General features: G+C 35.5%; 1 protein-coding gene across 3 annotated transcripts in view; it reads right to left on the bottom strand.

The window, feature by feature from the left end:
- Positions 1-24,061, bottom strand: part of Snx13 (sorting nexin 13) — a 95,924-nt gene that overhangs the window by 35,127 nt on the left and 36,736 nt on the right. For all 3 annotated transcript variants that reach the window (XM_021178790.2, XM_021178789.2, XM_021178791.2), the window contains exons 4-15: positions 23,133-23,222; positions 22,183-22,304; positions 18,254-18,375; positions 18,068-18,169; positions 16,812-16,900; positions 11,324-11,407; positions 8,924-9,062; positions 8,498-8,586; positions 6,460-6,559; positions 4,295-4,488; positions 2,791-2,895; positions 2,114-2,246 (exon numbers count right to left, since the gene is read on the bottom strand). In XM_021178790.2, the coding sequence (XP_021034449.1) occupies positions 2,114-2,246; positions 2,791-2,895; positions 4,295-4,488; positions 6,460-6,559; positions 8,498-8,586; positions 8,924-9,062; positions 11,324-11,407; positions 16,812-16,900; positions 18,068-18,169; positions 18,254-18,375; positions 22,183-22,304; positions 23,133-23,222 (1,369 nt within the window). The remainder of the gene's footprint in view (positions 1-2,113; positions 2,247-2,790; positions 2,896-4,294; positions 4,489-6,459; positions 6,560-8,497; positions 8,587-8,923; positions 9,063-11,323; positions 11,408-16,811; positions 16,901-18,067; positions 18,170-18,253; positions 18,376-22,182; positions 22,305-23,132; positions 23,223-24,061) is intronic.

Here is a 24,061-nt window from a genome sequence, read left to right as displayed (position 1 = left end):
ATTTATAAATTTAACGTTCTTAAATGAATCTTCAAAAAGACTGAATCACTTATAATTCTGAAAGGAGTAGCTGATACAGCCTTCTGTTCTAAATAACATGTTATTCTAAATAACAAGGAACACTGCTTAGTTCCCCAAGCCTCTGACAACAAAAAAAAGTACAGAAAATTTCATCTAGGAATTTCATCTTTGGTTTATAAACAGAGAATTCTTAAAGTAAATAAGTCCTTCTTATGGAATAAAATGTTTCCTACCTAATCTGTGGTCTGGCAACCCCTTAAGCCTTGCCAGCAAAGTAAAGTTTCAAAAATAAGTAGTAGAATAAAGAGAACTAAACAGGAAGAAGACAACTTGTGACGCTAGACCTGTGGCCTAGAATCTAAATGTAAAAAACAATAAAGCTGACAGGCATTGAAAATCATTCCATATCATACTATTCCTCTACTATGATTTGGCTTTCACAACTGAATATTTTCTATGTGTAGAATGTATACAAATCTACCAGTTAATAAAACATTATCCTAAAATGTGGACAACTAGATGCCTTAGTGGATTAAGAGTGATGGCTACAAATTGAAAGGAGAGAACTGATCTGGCAAGGAGTGCTCTGATCTTAATATGTGTGTCTCACAAACACACACATACACACACACAGTATAATTACAAACTACGATCAGCGATTTAATGTGAAGTCACTCAATAAAGGATACATGAGAGAAGTGTATATACTTTAGAATAAAGCTAATTCAAAAGATCTTAACCTAATTTATGTATTAAAGTAAAAGGTTTGGACTGAAAGGCTAGAAAAGTGAACTGAACCAGTAAGAAGCCAGCTGTATTCACATAGAATATACAGGTACTATCAGAATCTTAAATCACATAGCACTTAGGTCACTTGACCATGACTCAATTCATCTTGTTCTATTCTAGATTACACACGAATCTACTTCAAAGTTAACAACAACAAGCATTCCAAATGGGTGAAATCACTACAGACGGATGCTTTACAATAGTTACTATAGCACGGTGAGCTGCCAGATGCTTTTGCAAACTTCATAAAACATCTAACATTTTCCAGCAGCAACAAGACAGACAGTAAGCTGTACAGCTTTCCTCTACCCCACCCTGAAAAACAAACTACACTCAAAAATAATCTACTTCCTTAACTACACAATTATAATTAAAGGGTTGAGTGCAACTGTATATCTGTTTTCAAATGATCTTGTCCAAAAAGCTTATGGATAAGTAAATGGTCATACTCAAAAGACTTTCTTACAGTAGTAATTAGTTCATCTAAATTTCCAACTTCCTTTATCTTTACATTGATTACTTATTTAGAACATATTAGAAAGTCCAAAATCAGAGAGCTAATTGGTCTTTAGAACAATCTCTGAATTAAATCACAGTAAAATGACCACTGGATTTAGGAGTTTGTGTATGAAAGCCTCTTGTGCCACCAGAGTACATTATTTTCCACTTACATAACTATATGGTTGTGCTTTAACTCATAAGACATTTTAACATAATTTTCACATAACTCTCATGAGAGAATTTTGATGGTATGGTGATGGAACATCACTCCAGATTGACAATTGACAAAAATGAGGCTTGCAGCAAATAAGCTGCTGCACACGGGTGCTGAGTGCAATGAGGGTTTGTCTAAATGCCCTCTGACTTGACATTTCAGCAACACATGGCACACAAGTCCACTTCATTCTCAGAACCATCATTTGAAAACCATAAAAGCTACAAGTAAATGACCCCGGGGCTTCCAGTAAAAGCCTCGCGTATAAGTGAGCATAGTTAAAGAGAAGCAGCTCGAACCCTGTCCAGGCTCTCCAGCCGGGGCACTACTTCTCTCCTCAGTCATCATTCTCAATTACTCTACCTGGCATATAATTCCTTAGTAGCAAAAGGGAAATCATCATAAAAATATTTTGACTGACGCATATTCAAAAAACATTCTTACTCTTGACATTCATTTATTCACTTTAAAATATATAACCATTTATATTTAGGGTGTAAAAATATACATCTTTCATCATGTTTCAGAGGTCATTCGTTTGGTAATCAGAATATACACTGAGACACAAACAAGCACTTTCTACCTTACCTCCATCCCCATCATCTGATCCTCTGAAACTAGGATCTTTTAACATGTCAAGCTCAGCTAGCATTCGCACATAGAGCGCATTCTGCCTAAAGGAAGGATAAAATCTTTCATCTCGTAGCATCAGTTCATATACCTGTTAAAATAATTTAGGTATTCAAAAATTAATGCACATTAATTAATGCTTTTACTAAAGTATTGCTAAAGCTGATTTTTTCTACAATGCATCTTTAAGTGTCGACAGCGAGATAGTACAACTAATGATCTAATATTCTGTAACTTCCAATGACTAAGGAGCCCTTCCTTAATATAAGTTATGTGAAATTACACCAGTTTTATTCTCTAGGAAAAGTATTTCCTAAGAAATAAATACATATTTTGAAGACTTACATCAATATGAGATTTTGAGGCATATATATATATATACATATATATATATACACACACACACATATCTAACTACTGACTTCTAAGACTACTCACTATCTGGCTCTTCAGATTCAAACAAAGCAACTCAAAATAAAGATTTTTCTCATTGGCCATTCAAGAAAATAAAAAAGTCATCTACATTTCTGTAATTAAGTTATTACTTCCATAATATCATTTTAGTAACTATTCTACTTTTCAAAAAAACCTGCATGCAAACAAAAATATTTTCTCAAGAAAGAAACTATTAGTACCTTTCTTTGAATGTCATCAAAGATTTCTGGAGTTGGATCTTCATGATTCAAAGTATCTGCTAATTTTGCTACTAAATAGTCATCAACAATAACTCTTGGAGATGCCTAAGGAGAAGAAATGTTCTTTGTAATTTCTAATATAAGTAAGCACTAATAGGAGTTAATAACAGTCATATTAATTTTTAATTAACTAATTAATTAATTAATTAATTGGTTTTTTGAGACAGGGTTTCTCTGTATAGCCCTGGCTGTCCTGGAACTCACTTTGTAGACTAGGCTGGCCTTGAACTCAGAAATCCGCCTGCCTCTGCCTCCTCAGTGCTGGGATTAAAAGCGTGCGCCACCATGCCCAGCTCGAATCATATTATTTAATGTAACCAGCACTTCAGAATCACTGGTTTCTAAATGAAACTTTAATATTTAAGAAAGCTAAAAGACCTATAGCGTTTTGTCCATTCAATAGTTTGCAGGAAACTGACAAAGATTTTTTTTAAGAGTTATTTACTTTAAATGTCTAAGTATTCTTTTGTTCTCTGTATCACAGGTGTTCCCAGTGCTCAGAGTTCAGAAGAGGGTGTTGTACCCCATGAGAATAGACTTACAGGCAGTTGTGGGCCACCCTGTGGGTGCGGTGGATAGATCTAGGTTCCCAAAAAAAAAAATCAGCCAGCGCTCCTACATAAGCCATCTCTCCAGCCCTTGCAGGCAGATTTAATTCTTGATTTTTACTGAGCAAATTTCCTCTTACTAGGCCTTACTCCCCAATTGGGAAAATGGAGATAATTCTACATAAGGTTATTCAAGACCCACATTAAGGATTAATAAGGACTTACTTAAGAAATACTGGTAGAGTGTGGCACACAGGCTATACTGTCATCAGGAGTTTAATCAGTCAAGCAATTAATAGTTAAGAATGTAAGAATTATATGACTCACTTATTTGATACCAGGTAACCCTTCTGATTGATTACCATTAACTGAAATTTGTCTTAGTAACCAACATTGCACCCAGTTCCAATGTGTTATGAGAACAAACTAAATCTGAAAGACGAATCTGTTACTAGAACTTTCATTTCAAAACCTATGCTACAAATGCAGATACAAAATCTTGTCTGTCTTTTTATATGGTACTGGGACTGAACTGAAGGCCTGTGCAAGTGAGACTGGAGCTGTATGCTAAGGTCCATCTGCAGCTCTCTTCTGCTTGCTTTCACATGGCTTATCTCTGTATCCTCACTTCCATCCATCATGTCCTTAAATCGAAAGTGACTACCAGTCTTGGCATAGTATTAGTATTTCCATGAACTTGGACATACTTGTTTGATTTTTATAAACATTAGATTCTTCTCTAGAGCAATGAGAATAAAAATACACAGGAAGATTATCCTTAGGTTTCAGCAAGGAAAGGTGACTGAAGCTATCATGCCCAGTATAATAAGTATCACACAAATTATTATGAACGATACTGCCAAAGATAGAAAATGGTGGCCATAATGAACCCTTACCTTTTCAGATAAATACTGCTCATAAATTCCAACAGCTGCTGCTCTTAAAAGACCTTTGGTTTGGTTGGTCTGCTGTTTGCCGTCTCTCTGGCGACCTGAGAGAACCTCGAGCTGTTGCTGGGCTGTAACCCGGTACCCTTCCACTGTCATCCAGAAGAAGAGATGTGCTTGGCCTCCAGTTTGCTGCATATAATCTACCACACAGAAGCCATGGCAAGACAGTTACTAATGGCAGACTTACAATTTCAAATATCCAGAACTCTGCATTTCACATACTGAAGTGGAGTAGAGAAAGCCCATGTGTCCTCAAGCCTACACAAAGAACTACAGCAACTCAGAAAAGTTGAGAGTGGGAGAAATAGTCTTTTCCAGGGAAGAGCACACCACCTGGTCAACCAATACCAAATAAATGGTCAGCCCTGAAAACACCTACACGTAACACTGTACAGACAGATCAGGCTCTACTGTATATTAAGGAATATGTATGTATATATGTGTGTAACGACAGTTAAAGAAAAAGGAGATCACTGATTTGAAGAGCAAGGTGGGGCACATGAGAAGGTTTAGAAAGAGGAAAATGGCAGAATTATATTAATCTCAAAAAATACAAGAAACAATTAAAAGCAAAAGGTTTATAAGTCTCGAATGTAAAAAGGTCATGTTAAAATCTAATTGTAAATTGGTTAAGCTAAATAACAGTTACATAGGAAACAGGAGAATGCTTTTTCTGTTTGTTTTTGAGGAAAAAAAAATCTCGCTAGTAATCCAGGCTTACAACTAAAGATCTCTACTTAATCCTCATGAGTATAGGCACAAATCACTATGCTCAACGTAAAGATTTTTAGTATCTTGTCTTGATAGAATTTCTAGTGAACAAGCTTCATGAGACTTTATGTTACTAACTGCTTCATCAACACTCAATATCTAATCTGAATGAAATTTAGTAATAACATGAAATTTTCTAGAAATATTAAAATTAAGATTAGCACTGTATGAAACCACATATACTTTGATTAAACAAAAGATGACTCAAGGATTTTTACTGGAAATGTCTGCCATAGAAAAATAATTTTAATGTGATATTAAAAAATAATAAGCAAGTACTATAAAATCAGCATAAAACAAATCTCTCACTCACAAATAAATATAATTTTACATATTATGTGCTCCAAATAAAGTATTATTTTTTTATGTTTGTTTTGAGACAGGAACTTATGAAGCTCAGGCTGGCCATGGAACTGCTATATAGCTGATAACCTTGTTCTCCTAATCCTTCTGCTTCTATTTACCAAGTACTGGGCCAAGAAAATAATGTTTCTCAATGAATTTTAAAGCATACTAGAACCTTCTATTATATATAATAATAATAATAGTTTGCCAAGTGTTCTTTAGTTATGAAAAACATTTTCTATTTCCAAACAAATAGCTACCTCCATAGTTTCTAAAGAAAAAGAAAAAAATGAGCTCAAATTGGAGTGCAAAATAATCATTCAAAATTCACTAATACTTTAAATTATAAAACTACATGCAAGGTAGCAGAACAGGAAGCCAACTCCATGAAGAAGTCCTGGCAGGGCCTGACAGAACTCTAAGGAAGACTGAGAAAAGACCTGGGAGAGTGAACTAGCTAAAATGGAAGACGGGACAGTCACTGATAAAAAGTATAGTGGGTCTTCAAAAGTAGTACACAAACTTAATATGATTCACTAATACCACTTATTGTTATATATGTAACAGAAATGAAAGAAGAATCTTAAAAAGCTACCTATACATCTATGTACACTGCAACCTGACTCACACTAACTAAACTACAGAAGCAACCCAAGATTCCTATGAGGATATGTGGACATGCAAAGGGTACTGGAAACATGCACATGCACACATGTGTTTATGTATGTGACAGCCTTTGGAAGGAGAAAAATTCTGACAGATGCTACAACATGGAAGAGTCCTGAGGTCACTTTCATAAGCAGGAAGTCAGCCTTATCCCAGAAGAATCAGTGTAGAGAGATAGACACAGGATGCTTGTACCTCAACAATGTATGTAATATCACTGAACTATATTTTTATTAAGTTTTGGAGTTTTGTGTTACTTTTATCTTTACCACAAGTTTAAAATCCAAAAAAATTTAGTGTCCCTATTATTTAAATGAAGTTTTACCTACCCATAAAAAATTGTAGTGCAACATTGTCTACAAGAATGCTGTCCAAGGGGACTGTACAAAGTTTCCCAAAGTTTGCTGCTAGCTTCACAGTATTTATTTCCTACAAACACAAGTGAATACAAGTAAGGACTTCAGTCATCAATCATTAGGGTAGGATGTTTATATGAATATAAGAAAATGCAATATTCTATCAAAACGTGACAAAAGCAAAGATTGTATTATGATTCCCAATAAAAACTCTGCTCAGTAACTCTAAGTGCTTATTCATTTTAAGAAATAGTTACCAAATAATCATTTAAAATATAACACTGATTTTCCCCAATATAAGATAATCTATATCATTGTTTTTTCATGTATTCTCTATTTCTACATATTCCACAATAAAACAAACATTATAGGAAATAAAAGCAAAAGACTATGTTTGAATGTTTCATGTACCTAAAAATCCATAATGGACCTCATTAACTTTACATTTTGATTAGCATTTATCTAACAGCTTCCTGTTATATAAAAATATATCCAAAAAGCAATGTTGCTTTTTACAGAGTAAAACCTCTGTTGCTATTAAACTATATATTTCTTTCAGACTATAAGAGGTAAAATATAGTCAAAGCAATACAGTAAGAGAAGAGGCTCAAAGTGTAATGAGCATTTAGTGCCAGGCACTACCCTGGATCCATTCCACATATAACTTCATTTAAGCTGAACAGCAATCCTGTTGGTTAGTATCAACCTGACTTTACAGACAAGGAAAACAAACACCAGAAAGGTTAGTTATGGTCTAAACTGATCATGCATGTGGGAGGGTCCGGCCCGCTGTGGGTAGCAAGAGAGCTAGACGGCTTGAGTCTGTACTGTATGGGAAACTGGCGTTGTGAGCCAAAGAGCAAGTCAGTAAGCAGCATTCTTTCACAGTTTCCAAGCTAATTCCTACCCTGACTTCTCTTAATTACGAATTGTGACCTAAAAGTGTAAGACAAAATCCTTCCTTCTCTATGTTGTTTTTGATCAGTGTTATCCCAGCAAAGAAAGGCAAGCAAGAACTCATGTGAAAGTGCAACTTGACCATCAACACACACTCATCTCTACTCAGCTCCAACTAGGCTTCAGATTTTGTTCCCACGAACTTACTGAAGCATTGTGGGCTAGCAGTAGACCAATATACTATGCTGTACCATTTCCTGCTACAACAATTTGCACATCAGATGTTGGCAGTGCGTATACAGATGCTGTGCCGACTACCATATCACTCTATATGCTCATAAGCAGGCTCAGAAATTAAACCTCTGCTGCTTCTAACAACCATCATCAATATTTGGGTGTTTTGTACTTATTTTTGTCCTGATTCACCAAGTGTTTCTGAAACAGCTGTCAAATACATCTTATCTTCACATAAATTTCACTAATTATTGTTTAAAGCAAACCTTATTCTTGACAACTTTAACAAACAACATTCTATAAAATGAGACCTCTCTCCATAGCTTAACAGAGATCAGCAGAGTCCTGCAACACTGCAGAGGGGAACCTTTCAAGCAGTGTTAAAAATCAATCTTCCAAAATGCTTTAGAAAGAATAATACTGTATCATATAAAGTTATTGTTTTGGGGGCTAAAAATACACTCAGTTGGCAAAATGCTTGCTGTGCAAGCTTGAAGATCCCCAGAACTTATACAAAAAAAAGCCAGCCACAGAGGTTTGTTTCTATATCCCAAGTACTGGAGAATGATACGGGAGAGACAGGTTACTTTCAGAGCACAGTGGCCAGCATCTGCAGTTCTCAGGGGAGCTCCAGGTTCACTGAAAGATCCTATCTCTAAATAAGGTGGAAAACAATGGAAGACACTTCTATCACACATACACACGCGCACACAGACACACATGAGCAGTGCAGGCACACACATGCATGTGCTCTTTTTGTTTAAGTCCTATTGTAAATAACTTCATTAATTAATATCCTATGTTTTACCACAAACTAGACATTTTAATCACAATAAAGTATTTACAACTAGGCATTATTTTACAAGTATGTTATACTTACTTTGCCTGACTGTAACCGTTGTATTCTTGAATCACATACTTTCTTTACAAATAATAAGCTATTTATTTGATTTTTTATAGTGTTGATATCTGAAAAAAAAACCAGATTTAGTATAAACTAAAAATGGTTGAGGTATTTCAGAAATACTTTTATTTATTGTAATTCAACAAAATAATCAATATAGCAATTTTGTTTCAATAAAAACTGTAATTGCTTCATGAAATTATTTAATTTAATCATATAGTATGTTAGGGAAAATAGCAATACCATTACCCTCAAATTTAGAAAGCAATGTTTTTACTCTAAGAACATGTTAATACAGGAAGGAATGCTTAATTTGAGTATTAAAAAGCAGGTATTTATGATTCTACTTATGTAAATTAAGTTTGATTAAGGCTACGGTATTCCTTGAAGAGACTCACTTACCATCACCGGCTGTATCTAAGGATCTAAGATACTGTAGCTCTTCTGCTGCCTTATCTCTGACTGCCTCTAACTCTCCAATATTGTCACTTAATTTAATAATGTTCATAAAGGCCTCATAGTTGCAATTTGAATCACGGATCTGAAAATAAAGTTTTAAAGAACAGGTAGGCAAGGGATTGCTTACTAAGAGAAAAATTCAATATGAAACCCCAGGCACACACCACTCACTACAAACCAAGTGAGTACACCAAAAGAAAAAAGCAGAGTGTAAGCAATTACAATAAAATGGGTCACACACTATAAACAAAACAGAAGCCACACATAGTAGGTACTGAAAAGCACAGAACGATGCTCAGAATGACTGAGGGCAGCAAGGAAATCAAGGTGGCTGAAGCTACATGAGAAAGACCTCAAAACCAGAAGATGAGATCAACAGGAACGGAGTAAAAGTTCTTTAGTGCTGTAGGGGCTTGAGCTCTCACTGTGAAAGAAATCAAGTCAACTAGGATTAGACACTCATCTGTTCTCTTACTCTGTCTTGTAGCTCTTGGTATTCTTCTTGTTTTTATATTTCCATTACTTCCACCTTCAATAAAACCCTATCTTGGTGGTATAGGGAAACTTTTCCTGGGACACCCAATACGTGCATGTCTACTCGCTCCAGAAAGGGAAACCATGACAGACCAAAGTCAAACAGACCAATGGATTGTTATTGGTACCACTAATGGCGATGTGGACAAGGGGTTTCTTATATGGAGCAGGGATGATTTATAAGCAGAACCCCAACATGGGTAATAACTTAGAAAAGCTGCAGGTCTTAGAGGTAGCTCTGCAAGTTTACCAAGTTTCTTGGCCTGAGCAGGTATGAGTAGTCCCAGCAATAATTCATTGTTTGTTTGGTGTAATTATGACTTTGGTCTGCCATGCGCTCCCTTTCTGGAATGAGTAGACACACATCTTGGTGTCCCAGGAAAAGTTTCCCATACAGCACCAAGGCAGTTGTTTGTTTGTTTGTTTGTTTGTTTTTAATTAAAAGGTGGAAGTAACAGAAGAAAAATACCAGAGTACAAGCCAGAGTAAGAATACAGATAGGATGAGTACTCCTTTATGAAAGTACACTGAGGGAAGACCTCCCTCTCATAGGCACATTCAGCAACTACAAGAGAGGATTATATTAGACTTGATCATGGCTTGGTTATCACATGGTGAGTACCTGAGCATTTAATATCTACACAATAATCTCTATGTTAATCTCTGTGTTGGATAAAACACTTTCATCTAGGCAAAACAACAGAGCTACAGAAAGGCAGCAAAACGTCTGTGACTCTTCAGCACAAAGCCAAAGGGCGGAGACTGCAAAGGCTCAGAACCACAAAAACAGACACAGTCACAATACTGACGCTTGCTTTTCATTAGAAACAAGGAAAGCAAGAAGACCAACTTATTTTTCCAATCAAACACCTTCAAAAGTACTAATATAAAACAGTCAAGCACTCTAGAGAAAACAGAAATATGTAACCTTATAGCAAGCATATTTTCCAATAAGCAAAGGCTTAGTGAGTTTGATGCCATTACTGCCATCAAGCTTAAAAAGTATACAATTCCTTTAAGAAACTGTTCACATAAAAGAAAATAAGAACAAATTTAAAATTATAAGAAAACAATGTGGATCATTAAAAATGATACATGTAGACTAGTACTCAGAAGTTTTATTTTTCCTTAGTATTTTTTTAAAGAAACTATGATATAAAAAAAAACCTAAATTGCAGTACTGAATAAATTAAGTATATGTATAAATATATAAACTATCTGTGACATGAGCCCACGAGACAAGGAGTTGAAATGATTCTGCTGGCAAGGCTCAGATTGGATATGAGACAGTGAAACACTGTTCTATGCATATGCTGTTGAAGCAGCTCATTCTAATTTTTATAACAACCACTAAAATTGTAATAGTTACAAAAGAGAAGGAAGAAATACTAGCTAAAAAGCTGCCTGACCTTCTAAAATGAAATACTAAATATTACACAATTAACTAAACAAACAAACAAACAAAAAAAGAAGCCTGAAGACCAGAGTATTAAAAGCATAAGCCTTATACTTTGAGGACAGCAAGGCAGGTCTTAAACACTTCAGATAGGTAATCTGTAGCATATAGGAGCATTGTTAAAATCTTCCTAGACAACACAGGCAGTAAACGCCATTACTTAAGATAGATAGTAGCAACACCATAATAGAAAGAAAGGTACCAGAAAATGCAGAGACAATTTAACACGTTCCTTTTATTCCATTTCTTTCATATACTGTTGGTTAATCACTTTGATCTTCAGACAATATTTTTACTGCTAAAAAACTATTTTAAATACTCAAATACAAGTCACAATATTAAAAGGTACTTACCATCCATATGACATATTGATTAATATAATCAGGATCACTGAGTTGATTTATTAATGGAAGAAGAATTCCTCGTGCAAGGATTTCCTAAAATTAAATTTAAAATACATACCTGAATTTAGCATATTCTCAAATCTAACAGTGGATTCCTGAAACAACAGTAAGCGCTATAATACACATGGAACATGGACTCACTGCAGCCTTATAAAAAGGTGAGCTACCATGCTAGAGAGATGACTCAGCTGCTAAAGGCTAGGCTCACAACCAAAATATAAAAGGTGAGCTACCACCTCCACATCAAAATACATTAACTTAAACACATCTCTTTGACAATTAGAAGGGAATTATTTTTAAAAACACCATAAAAGGACACCTCTGGCTTGTAAGTATTTATGTGAATTTCTAAAAGACAAAATATTAGAATAAAGGTGTTTATAGACTAAAGAACCTAGTATTTAAAAATAAAAAGGAGAAGATACACATCAACTTGAGATTATGTTTATTTTAAGTGATGAGATAGAACAAGTACCGTGTGGTATCAATATTAGGTAAATCTGCATAACTGGAACACAAGTGTCTCCTCTACCTGAGTATTATCATAGTAAAAAAAAAAAGTGAGAAATAAATAATAAAATCTACCTACACTGTCTACAGTCCCAGGCCTTGCAGTTTTTATGCTCTCCCAGAACCACTGAGCCTATGAAGTGTGTCCTGAGAGTTCCAGCTCATCTTTCTCACTTGCAAGTTTAAAATACAGCTGTGCCTGCATTTCCAGCTCTGTCTCTTAGAAGGATTCTTATTTTACATCTCACATTTCTCTCACATGGTAGCACTGCCTAGGAGCCTCCATGTATAAATGTAATTCCTCAACTAGTCTAGTTATTTACTTATCTTTAAATATATTTACCCACTCCTCTAAGCTATTTAAGTCCAACAAGGGCATATATTTACACAAATAGAAATGAAGACATAAGAACTTAGAACTGATACTACTAACATAGACTTTTAAAGCAAGTTTTAGTCATAGTTTAATGCCTGTGATATCTGAAATTAACAAAATTCATCCTTGAGAATACTCATAATGCTAACAATACAACATTAAAAGACTGATTCTCTTAAAAGACCATTTGCTCTGTGTGTGTGTGTGTGTGTGTGTATGTGTGTGTGTCCATATGAATCCAGCAGTCTTTTTTTCTTTAAAGAAATACTGTATAATCCTGCATGAGCAAATATTGTCACCAACAACCATTATCCCATACTGAATTAGTTTTTAACAAGCAGTAATGTAGGCACCAGTAACTTCTAGACACTGTTATTGAGAGTCTTAACAGTTCTAGATTATGAGGAATTGATCCTTTCAGAGTGAGCTGTAGCTTCTAACTTTTTTTTGTTTTTGTTTTACTCCTGAGACAGAGTCTCAGGTAACAGAAACCGGCCTCAAACCTTTTATGTATCTGAGGTTGACATTGAACCCTCCTGCCTCAACCTCCTAACATTTGAGATTATAGACACAAGACACTACGCCAGGCTTTCTACTGTCTTTAAAGATATATTTATATATGAATTTCTTTCTTCAAATTCTGTTTATGACCTACATGTTCAAAATTTAAAATATAGTTTATAAGGAAAAAATTCAGTCCCCAAAATCAATTTTCTAATTACTTTTCAAAATGAAAAAAAAAAGATTGGAAATAAATGTCATTTTATGTTTATTATTTAATATAATCAGTGAATCTGTCTTAGAAAATTACTCTGGTCTTCTAATTCTCCTCAATAAATGTATGACTAGACAAAGGTTTGTCACAGGATTGTACTGCATCCCTGTGGTCCCAGGGATGCACAATAACATGCCTCTGGCTTGCAATTCTTAGAGCAAGACCCCCAACCTTTTCACACTTATTATTATAATATGGTGGCTGGGGAGACACAACTCAACACATGTGGTCAGAGGAAAATTTGAATGGACTCCTCTTCCATTATGTGGGTTCTGGAAACTGACCTCAGGTCATTCTTGCTGGTCCAAGGCCTCAAATTTCTAAAAGATTGCACTAAATTCCAATTTAAGTTACTGAGTCATGAATCCTTCAGTGAATAAACCACAGTGATAGAAAGAAAGTAAAAGTAGTTAAATAGCAATTACCTTAGACAATTACGGTATTTGTACAATCTATGCATTAAAAAGAACAAATGCAAGCTGGGCGTGGTGGCACACGCCTTTAATCCCAGCACTCGGGAGGCAGAGACTGGCCTGGTCTACAAAGCGAGTGCCAGGACAGCCAGGGCTATACAGAGAAACCCTGTCTCAAAAAACCAAAAAACAAACAAACAAAAAAAAAAAAAAAAAAAAGAACAAATGCATACCGCAGAAAAACCTCTTAATTATTTAATATAAACAAAATTACTCTTGTGAAAGTTTAAATTTAAACAAACAAACAAAAAAAAACCTGATAAAGGGCTATAAGTGAAATGAACAAAATTGACTTGCTGAAATCAGTGTTGTACTAAAGTAGATTTGACCAAAAAGAATGAAATCTATCATAAAGCCAATCTACAGTGATACAAATACATTGACTACCTTTTTGTACATTTTTAAACAATAATGTCACTTCACAAAGCAAATCTTCATTCTTGGCTCTGCAATAGCATGTATGACACAAACACCAAGAGGACACTTCATCTTCCATCACAAGATAATCACTGGTTTGGTATGAGCTATATTATCACAGTGAGCTAACCACTAGACTCACAAGAATATAGATACTGACTGGTATGGACTCAGCTCCCAGTCCATTATGGAGAAAAACACCAATTGAAAACACAAAATCCAATTTATTACTTAAAATAACAGTGACTACTACAAAGGAAAAGAACTCTGCACTGCCTTCAGTCCTGGGAAAAACAGAACAGGAGCTAGCTAAGAAATTAACAAAGTCATTCTGAAGGAGAATTGAGAAGCATGAAACAACTGTCAGTGAGTGAAAAGAAACTGGTACTTCTGGGGGAATAAAACGGGTGTAACTACAGTTGCCTGGTGACAGCTTTATCTTCAACCCAACTCTAATTAGTTACTTACAGGCTCTTCCAAATCAGACCTCAACCTGTTTTCATCATTGTAGCAAGCAGTTTAGCAATAATCCAACCAAAGGTGTTTAGCTAGACTGCCTCCACCCTCAATCTCTGATCAAACTTCTCATCCTCATTCGTGCTATCTGATCATCCTGGCCCTCCTCTAGCAGGAATCTAATGAGGGTGTATAACCTGTGGCCACCCCTTATCTTTCATCTGTCATAGTTAGCTTCAACTATCATCTTGATAAAAAATAGGAAAGCTCAACTGAAAAACTATCCAAATCAGATTGGCCTGTGGTCACTTCTGTAGGGCATTTCTTAACTGATGTGGGAGGACACAGCCACCATGCCATCACTACACAGGTTGGCCTGACCTATAAAACTAAAGTGAGCTGGCATGCTGGTGAGGATGTGGGGTAAAGGGAACATTCAACCACTGCTGGTGGGAGTACAGTAAATCACTGTGGTGGCTCCTTAGGAAGCTGGGAATAGATCTACCTCAGGAGCCAACTCTATCACTCTTGAGCATACACCAAAAGGACCCTACATCCTACTACAAAGACACTAGCTCATCTATGTTCATTGCTGCTCTATTCAAAATAGCCAGAAACGAACAGACTAGACACCCACCAATAGAAGAATGAATAATAAAAATGTAATATTCAGTGGGTTCACTGATCACCTCCCTATTCCTTGACTATAAATTTCCATTTCTTTTTTTTATTAGATATTTTCTTCATTTACATTTCAAATGCTATCCCAAAAGTCCCCTACACCCTCCCCCTGCCCTGCTCCCCAACCCACCCATTCGAACTTCCTGGCCCTGACATTCCCCTGTACTGGGGCATATGATCTTTGCAAGACCAAGGACCTCTCCTCCCATTGATGGTCAACTAGGCCATCTTCTGTTACATATGCAGCTAGAGACATGTGCTCTGGGGGTACTGGTTAGTTCATATTGTTGTTCCTCCTATAGGGTTGCAGACCCCTTCAGCTCCTTGGGTACTTTCTCTAGCTCTTCCACTGGGAGCCCTGTGTTCCATCCAATAGATGACTGTGAGCATCCACTTCCTTATTTGCCAGGCACTGGCATAGCCTCACAAGAGACTATGGTTCCTGTATCAGGTTCCTGTCAGCAAAATCTTGCTGGCATATGCAATACTGTCTGTGTAGTCCTATAATGAGGCTTTATTTCCCCCATTTGAAACATTCCTGAATATAATCTCTTTTTGGAACTTTACTACACAAACCAGAGATGATGCTTGTTGCAGTAGAATGGAATTTGCACAGAGACACGCAACTGGAAATAGGCAGAGTGTGAGTCTTTGGCACACTTAGTCCTAAAAGTGTTATTTTTACCAAATCCTTCCTTTCAGGGTTCAAGGAACTATGCAAAGGAGGAAGCAAGAGGATTTTAAGAGACAAAGGTGATGGATGACTTCAAAGAAACATTATCATCCAGCCACAACAGGACTCAAATATGATCTCAAAACCTGTACAGGATCAAGACAGGCAGGGTTCCAGCACTAAGAAGGGGAAATAGACACAGAGTCCCACCTGTAACCAAGAAGCTATCTATAACTGATGCTATTGGCAAAGAGAAAAATCAACTTTCTCCCATGGAGTCTCACTGGGTATATCAACCACACTTAAGGGAAGGTCCCAGCCCAGGAGTAGCTGGCCAACACAAAATGAATGCAATGATATTTTGTGGACATCATGTTTTGTTTTGTTTTGTTTTGTTTTGTTTTGTTTTTGTCTTACTATATTTCTGTTAGGGTGTTGTGAGATTTTTCTATGTTTCTTGATTTCTGTTTTGTTTTTGAGAGTGACACAAAAAAGGAACATGAAGTAGGGTGGGTAGGGAGAATTCAGGGAGGAAACATGATAAAAATATATTGTATGAATACTTTTTCAATTTTAAAAAAAGTTCTATGTATTATAACCAAAGAATAAAGTACCTAACTCTAAGGCAGTTCTCAAAAGTAATGGCTTGTGACTCTGGAGAATTCAGAAAAGGTCCCCAAGGTCATTTTTCCCATTCAAATGCTACCCAGGCCCAACCCTGCTAGCTTATGAGGTCACACAAGGTTGGTGAGCTCAGGGTAATATAAATCCAAATGTTTTTCTCATTTCCTTTTTACTCTCAGATTCTAACAAGCATACAGTAAGACTTTAAAAGGAACAAGGTGGCATGTCAGTGACCTATCAGCTAAACGAGTGTATACTTACATAGTCAGGGTTCAAAATTTCATTTTGTAATTTATAACACATATATATAGTATAGATGAAGAATCACATTTTAAAAAGTTCTTTGATACTTCAATAATTATGACGTTTTACTGGGTCTTATGGCCAAAGATTTTTGAGAACTATTGCGCTAAGTTCCTTTATGTCATTATTTGATATGAATTTAGGCTTACCCTGACAAAGTATCGCATGATCTTGCTCTGGAAATCTCCAGGAGGTAGCAATAAATATAATAAAACCTCACACAAATCCCTTAGGAATCCTAAAAACAGAAAAAGTAGCTATAATGACATTAGAAAATCTAGAGTCTCTATCTATTCTTAATATAAAAAACATTTTAAAGATGGTTCGTATTCATCACAACTTCCTTCTTTGCTACTTACATATGTGTTCACTAAACTGTCTTCACTGTTCTCCAGTATGACCTTACATTAATCAAAGTTCTATCGGTTTGAACCAGTCTTATTAATCATGAGATCTTTTAATGACAAAATTGTTTTTCTCTAAAACAGTTTTAAGGGCACAATGTATTTTTCATTTCTATGTATTAATTATTACCCTTGCATACTTAGAAGTTATTTGTACATATAAAGATAACCTAGTAATTATTGATGGAAAACAGCACTTGTACAATTTCAGTATGTAAAAACAATGTAGCCAAAAGCTCTTCTAGTATGCTGGTTTTAGGAAGCTCACCTCACATGCATACTTCATAGCACTGCAAGTGCCTGTTACTTAACTACTTTCACACAATTTTTATGAACTGGCAGTGAAAACTGAACTTAATAATAAGTATAAACAGGAAAAAAAATAGAAAAAATGGGGAAGAATAAAATAATAGTAAAGGTGAGAAAAGTTTAGCATATTCTCAAAACTGAAGAAAATCACTTCCAGAACTACCAATTCTTCATTATTGCTGTTCCCACATGGAAATTTCCTGGGAAACAACTCTAAAGCTAATCCCATTGGTAAAAATACATGCCATAGGAAACACCTAATCATGAGACTAAACTGAAATTAAAAAAAAAAAAACCTCTACCAAAATTTGTCTAACTTCTCATCAAGAGGAAATTTTATATAAACATCAAGAAACACTTATTCCAGTATCTAGTCAAATAAATTAAACAGCATATAGCAATCTAAACATTTTATTTGAAATTAACTAGAAATGCTTTTAGGATAACAGGTATACTCAGGGTAGAGATAGTAAATTGAAATTAACTATTGTTCTCAAAATGTAAGTGTTCAGTTATTTAAAGATAACCGTCAGGATGAGAAAAGGATGCAGAAGCTATTTGAAAGCATTATAATAAAATAGTGTTTTCTATATAAAGCTATCCTGTGTAAGAAAAATGCCACCCTAGAACTGCTCTGCCCCCTTGTCTCTATCCTGTGACTGGACTCAGAAAGGTTATAGTAAAAGTGAAACCTTCTTCATCCTTGGGAGAAGTGCACACTAGATCCCGGCAAACATCCTTCTCCATTTCAACTTCAACTTCAAAAAAGGTTTCTACCAGATCCTCTGCTGTACCTAGAACAACAAGGAATAACTGAGAATACACAAAGAAATAAGACATTTTTACATCCTGACTTTCAAATGAAATAAAATCAGTACCTTTTACTTGATCATCTTTCTCTGTTACTCTCTGTTGAGCCTTTCTGAATACTCGTAGGTGAGTGCCAAAATCATCTACAATGCGTGTAGTAAAATAAGGCTGCCAGTCTATTTCTTTTGACCTTGTAGAAAAAAAAAACAATAAATCATTATATAAGCGCTTTACAAAAATGTACATCTACTTTAATGAAGGTAACTGTCAGAGCCCCTGGAGCGAGAGTTATAGCAGCTACAAGCCGCTAGTCATGGGTGTCAAGAAGCAAACTCTGGTCCTTTGCAAGAGCCGAAGGTGCTCAGAACCACAGCGCATCCCTTAACATCTCATGTGGAGATTTTGTTCCTTAATTACTTTTCTATCTCAGAGTTTATGACATAAGATTCTTAAATACGTCAGCTCTTATTTCACTTTGTCTTCTGACAACATATTTTAAGTAATGTCCAAAGGTATAAAAATTCAATTTAAATTCTTAAAATTAGCAAATGCAGTAAAATGGTTTTAGTTACATATGAAATAAGCCTCCCCGTAGATCCATCACATAATTTCTCAACACAGATATAAAAACACCTGAGAGGTTCAGACTGTCTACTTGCTTAAGATGTTGCAGACATTTCTTGGTTTCTTCTGAATCCCTTCTAAATTTTCCACACATTCTTTTAGTTACACAACCTATCTTCTGAAACCAAATGTATATGGTAACTTACTTCTTTTTTGTATATACCACCACTTAAGACTACAGCCACTAAATAACAAGACACACAGAACTGCTTAGCTTAAAGATGATGGTCAGCATAGCATTACAAAACCGTTTAAAATACAAAATGTTGAATATTGATCCTATAAAATTATCTAGTACAATGTTTCAACAGCAGCACACGTTAGGAAACATCTTAGTAACTAGTCATAATATAAAAATAGCATATAACTCCAATAAAACTTTCAGGGTCATACCTAAGGCAAAGAGAAGTAAGATATGCTCCTGAAGAGGATGGTCAATGAGAGACCCTAGGCTAATGGGACCAGGGAAGAACACAAACTCACTGTGACCACTGACAACACATATGAAATGAACAACTCAAGTGGATGTTTATTTGATGGTTGGCACTGCGTTTCTTCTCAGTTAGAGGCTTTGCATTCTAGCAAATAAGCCATCTTTAATAAGAAAGACGAGGCACTGATTAAAGAGTCAGATAAGTGGCAAAGACAAGATGAGCATTCTGCCTTAACTATGGATATAAAACTATGGCCAAACACTGGCAGTCCTATCCGTAGGTAGCACACAAGTAAATGTCCACAAAACTCAAATCAAAACAGACTGCTGAGTGGAAACATTGAAGAGCAGTGATGACATTGAAAAGAGTATGGATTTTTTTCCCAAACAAATCTTGTCTATTAATTATAAAGGCACATTTATAGTTTGATAAACAAACCTTAACTAGTAATGTAAAAGCACAGTTACACTTTGACTTACATGAGAAGTCAAACAGAAATTAAACATAACAGTGTTTCGATCTTTAGAAGCTGCAAAAGAATCAACAGTCTCAAAATATAAACACATGTTTAAGCATACAAATTAACCTGGCATCAATATTATGACTCAATATAAAATATGAAATAAAAATGTAAACCATCCCCTATGCCTTATTCAAACAAACAAACAAACAAAAACAAAAAACAAAAAACAAAAAACAAAAAACAAAAAACCCAACCCAGTCCGTCATGTTGACACACATGCACTGAAAGCAAGCAGCAGCTGAAGGATCTCAAATCAGAGGTGAGTCTAGGAATTCGCACTGAACCTGAGACCTGCGTTGGCTACACAGTGATACTCTGGTTTTAAGAAGTATTTAAGTCATAGTTTATGTGAGCAACTTCCAGTTTTATAATGTAAGTGTACTTACTACAGGCCATTAGGTAAATGGCTCCATCTAAAAAGTTTGGAAGAAAAATATTATACTATTTCATTTTTGTTTTCATTGTAGGACAAAACCATTCATTACTGAATTTTTTAAATGACATAAAATTTGCCAAAATTGAAAGGCATTTTAAAACCCATCTCAATTCAATAGAACATTTGACATTTAAATTAATAAAAATCATCCAATAATGCTATTAGTATAGACAATTCAATGCTAATCTAGATTTCTACTTCTCAAAATAGAAATAAAAGGGTAACACTCCCTCTATTTTGAGTTTCTTACATTATTTGCAAAATTAAAAGAAATTTGAACTCCAAAGAATTCCCTATACTAAGAACAACAACCACACTATTGTTTTTCATTTATATTAGGAGATTACACTAAAAGTGTTTAATATCTGTCTCGACAAAAAGCAGAAAAGTTAAATAATGCAGTACTTTATAAAATGGTGCATGATTAATATGTGAGGAATGAGATGATTATGAATAGAAACCATTCAACTACACATTCTCAACACAGCTTCTTAGGAGACTTTTTTATTATTATTAGATATTTTCTTTATTTATTTTTCAAATGCTATCCCGAAAGTTCCCTGTACCCTCCCCCGCCCTGCTCCCCTACCCACCCACTCCCACTTCTTGGCCCTGGTGTTCCCCTGTACTGGGGCATATAAAGTTTGCAAGACCAAGGGGCCTCTCTTCCCAATGATGGCCAACTAGGCCATCTCATGCTTCATAAGAGACATGAGCTCTGGGGGTACTGGTTAGTTCATATTCTTGTTCCACCTATAGGGTTGCAGACCCCTTCAGCTTCTTGGGTACTTTCTCTAGCTCCTCCATCTGCTTGTGGACGTTGTACATCGTGGTGCGGAGCCTAGTGCGCACCACGATGTACAACGTCCACAAGCAGTGTGGATAATTCATTCCTCCTTAGAAGAGGGAACAAAACACCCATGGAAGGAGTTACAGAGACAAAGTTTGGAGCTAAGACGAAAGGATGGACTATCCAGAGACTTAGGAGACTCTTAATATCACTCACTCTAAAGTTACAGCCAACGCCGCAACGTCTCTCTGTTCACGCTGTTTACAGTACTACTCCCAACGATACCTACTGTAGTAAAATCATGCTGGTTATTGCACAAGGAGTCTGACAACCTAACAATAGCCCTGTTGGCCAAATGGCTATTTAATGCACTGTAACATCACATAAGGAACCCAGTTCTACACTGGGTTCCAACATGTGTGGATGCCAAAGTTCTGGGTTTTCCAAAGGACTTGGATCTCCACAAACAATGAGCACAGTTGTTAGATGAACACATACATGCACAAGATGGAACCTCTAAATACTTTATCACAGATGGGGGAGAGACCCCCGAGACCCTCACCCCTCGGGACCTACTGACAGACAGTGGTTACTAGAGGGAGTGTCCTTTTCTTCAGTGGAGTAGCCTGATGCTTTATTCACACTCCAGTACTGGGATTATAGATGTGCACTACCATGTCCCACGGGAAAGTATGGCCAATAATAAAGTACGAGTAACCTTATTTTAAAACAGAGCAAGGGCATGCCTAGACATCTCCTTAGTGTTGACATACAATGACTAGTAAGCATACAAGAGGATACTCAATGTTAGCTTTCAGAGAAATGTAAGGCAAAACCAAAATGAAATGCTATCTCACTCCTACTAGGTAGCTATAATCAAAAATGATACAACTGTCAAAAAGAGAGAAAAATGTTAAGTTTCACACACTACTAATAAGAATTTAACAATGCAAACACTTCATTTGCATTTACTCAAGATATTAAATATAACTGAGGTATTAAATATGTTTTAGATATATGCCCAAGAGAAATGAAAATAATTATTCATATAAATAATGTAATCATTATATTCCATAATAAGTCTACTTTTCTACTTATCTTTTAGTTAAAAAATTCCCTTTCATTTGGAAGTTGTTTTCCTGTTGTACAGAATGACATGTATGAATTTTTTCTATATAAGTGCAACTTACCTAGTAGCAAACTGAATGAGCGCATTTTGAAGAGTTTGCCTAATTTCAAGAAGAAATGACTCATCATCACTTAATGTATAATACCAGTACTGGACATAATCCCTCAAGGAAAACTGGATAACCTACAGCAAAACATTAAGAAAAACAAGTTTTTAGGATTTAAAAACTAATAGCAAAACAAACAAAAACTAAGACTTATATTCTTCTTCTATAAATCTTAAATTGTGATAATAAATTCCTATCATCTCTATAAAAACTTCATATTAAAAGCCATTGTAAAAATGTTTTACAACCCCAACTCATTTACTTCTAATTTTTAAGCAAATTAAAACATCATCTAAAGCTACCTACATTCAGACAGAGAGTTTGAAAACATTTTGGAGTTTGGAAAATGTTTGGAAAACATTTTCAGTCCTGTAATATTCTGAAGAGTTCAACTCAGTTCAACTGGATGAGATGTAAATAATGCTACCAGGCATTAATAGAAACAAATATTTTGAAGATGCCCTCATAAGATCCATTGTAATCAAAGTATATAATCAAAAATATTTGTGAGGGGATATCATTATCTAATTCTAATTAACATTTTCAACCAAGTAAGAGATAGAAATTTTAAGGAATAAAAATAACTCAAAAGTCTAATTTACCTAACCAATGGGATTATTCAATAAGACTGACATTAATATTTTAAATTATAAAATTAAGAATTTTTGATGGTGGCAAACTTTTTTCTAATCTAGAGCTAACCTATAATAGATATCTCACTATATAAACCACCTCATTAGAGGTACCTAGTAAGTAGAATTTTTAAGTACAAAATTAAAAAAAAAACATTATTATATAATTTCAGGACACTGCTTAAATACCTAAGAGGTGTACCTTAGCAATTGCAAAAGAAACATACATCAAATACAATAGATGGAATTGAAATACCACATACTGAAACTCACTTGCTGGAGAGGCTCATCAATTATATTGGCACCCGTCAATCTTCTGTCAATCTTTATAGTCCTGGCTTCCCGTTTCATTTCTTCTAAGCACTTAAGGGAAATCATGATCCATTACTGAATAGCTCCTTGATTTCAGATCTCTCCAACTTGCTTCAAATTGAATTGTTATGAATACTTTCCCGTATTTTCCAGCCATTAAATAATTTAATAAAATAAATATAAGCCAAATTTGATTACTCGGGGCAAAAAACTGTTAGATATCTGGGGGGAGGGGGAACGCTATTAATTTTTATGTTACATTAGCAAAAGTGATTTAAAACAAAAAGGTGTGGAAACAGAAAAGAATGGTAATTGCCATTGTTCAACCAAACCTTTAAACTGTGCAATTAATATTTATGATCTGTCAATTTACTATCTTTACTGATACTCTTAAGTGTTCCTTCCTTTTCTAGCTACCAAGAAAACACAATCAAACAAAACTTCATTTTAAAGTTTATTCTTAAACAAGGAAAACATAGTTCTCTCCTCTTTAGCAGTCATCAGAATGATCATTATGTTGGAAATAGGGAAAAATGAACTAGACGTCTCTTAACTAAATCTAAGGATCAATATAGTCATACATCAAATAGCACGTCAGGAACTACGGGCCAAGCAGCCGAGACGAAAAGGAAACTACAGATGACATGAAAATGAAATACACACACACAAGAGCATGCACGCGCACACACGTGACAATTTATAGCCTAAGATTGAGTTGATGGATTTCTGCATATTAAACCATCCCTGCATCCCTGGGATGAAGCCTACTTGGTCATGATGGATGATCGTTTTGATGTGTTCTTGGAAACTTTATATGCCCCAGTACAGGGGAACGCCAGGGCCAAGAAGTGGGAGTGGGTGGGTAGGGGAGCAAGGCGGGGGGGGGGGGG

The sequence above is a fragment of the Mus caroli genome, chromosome 12 (genome assembly GCF_900094665.2).
Source record: "Mus caroli chromosome 12, CAROLI_EIJ_v1.1, whole genome shotgun sequence".
Lineage (NCBI taxonomy): Eukaryota > Metazoa > Chordata > Mammalia > Rodentia > Muridae > Mus > Mus caroli.
Note: the sequence above shows the minus strand (reverse complement) of the source record. Positions and strands in the feature narration are given on the sequence as shown.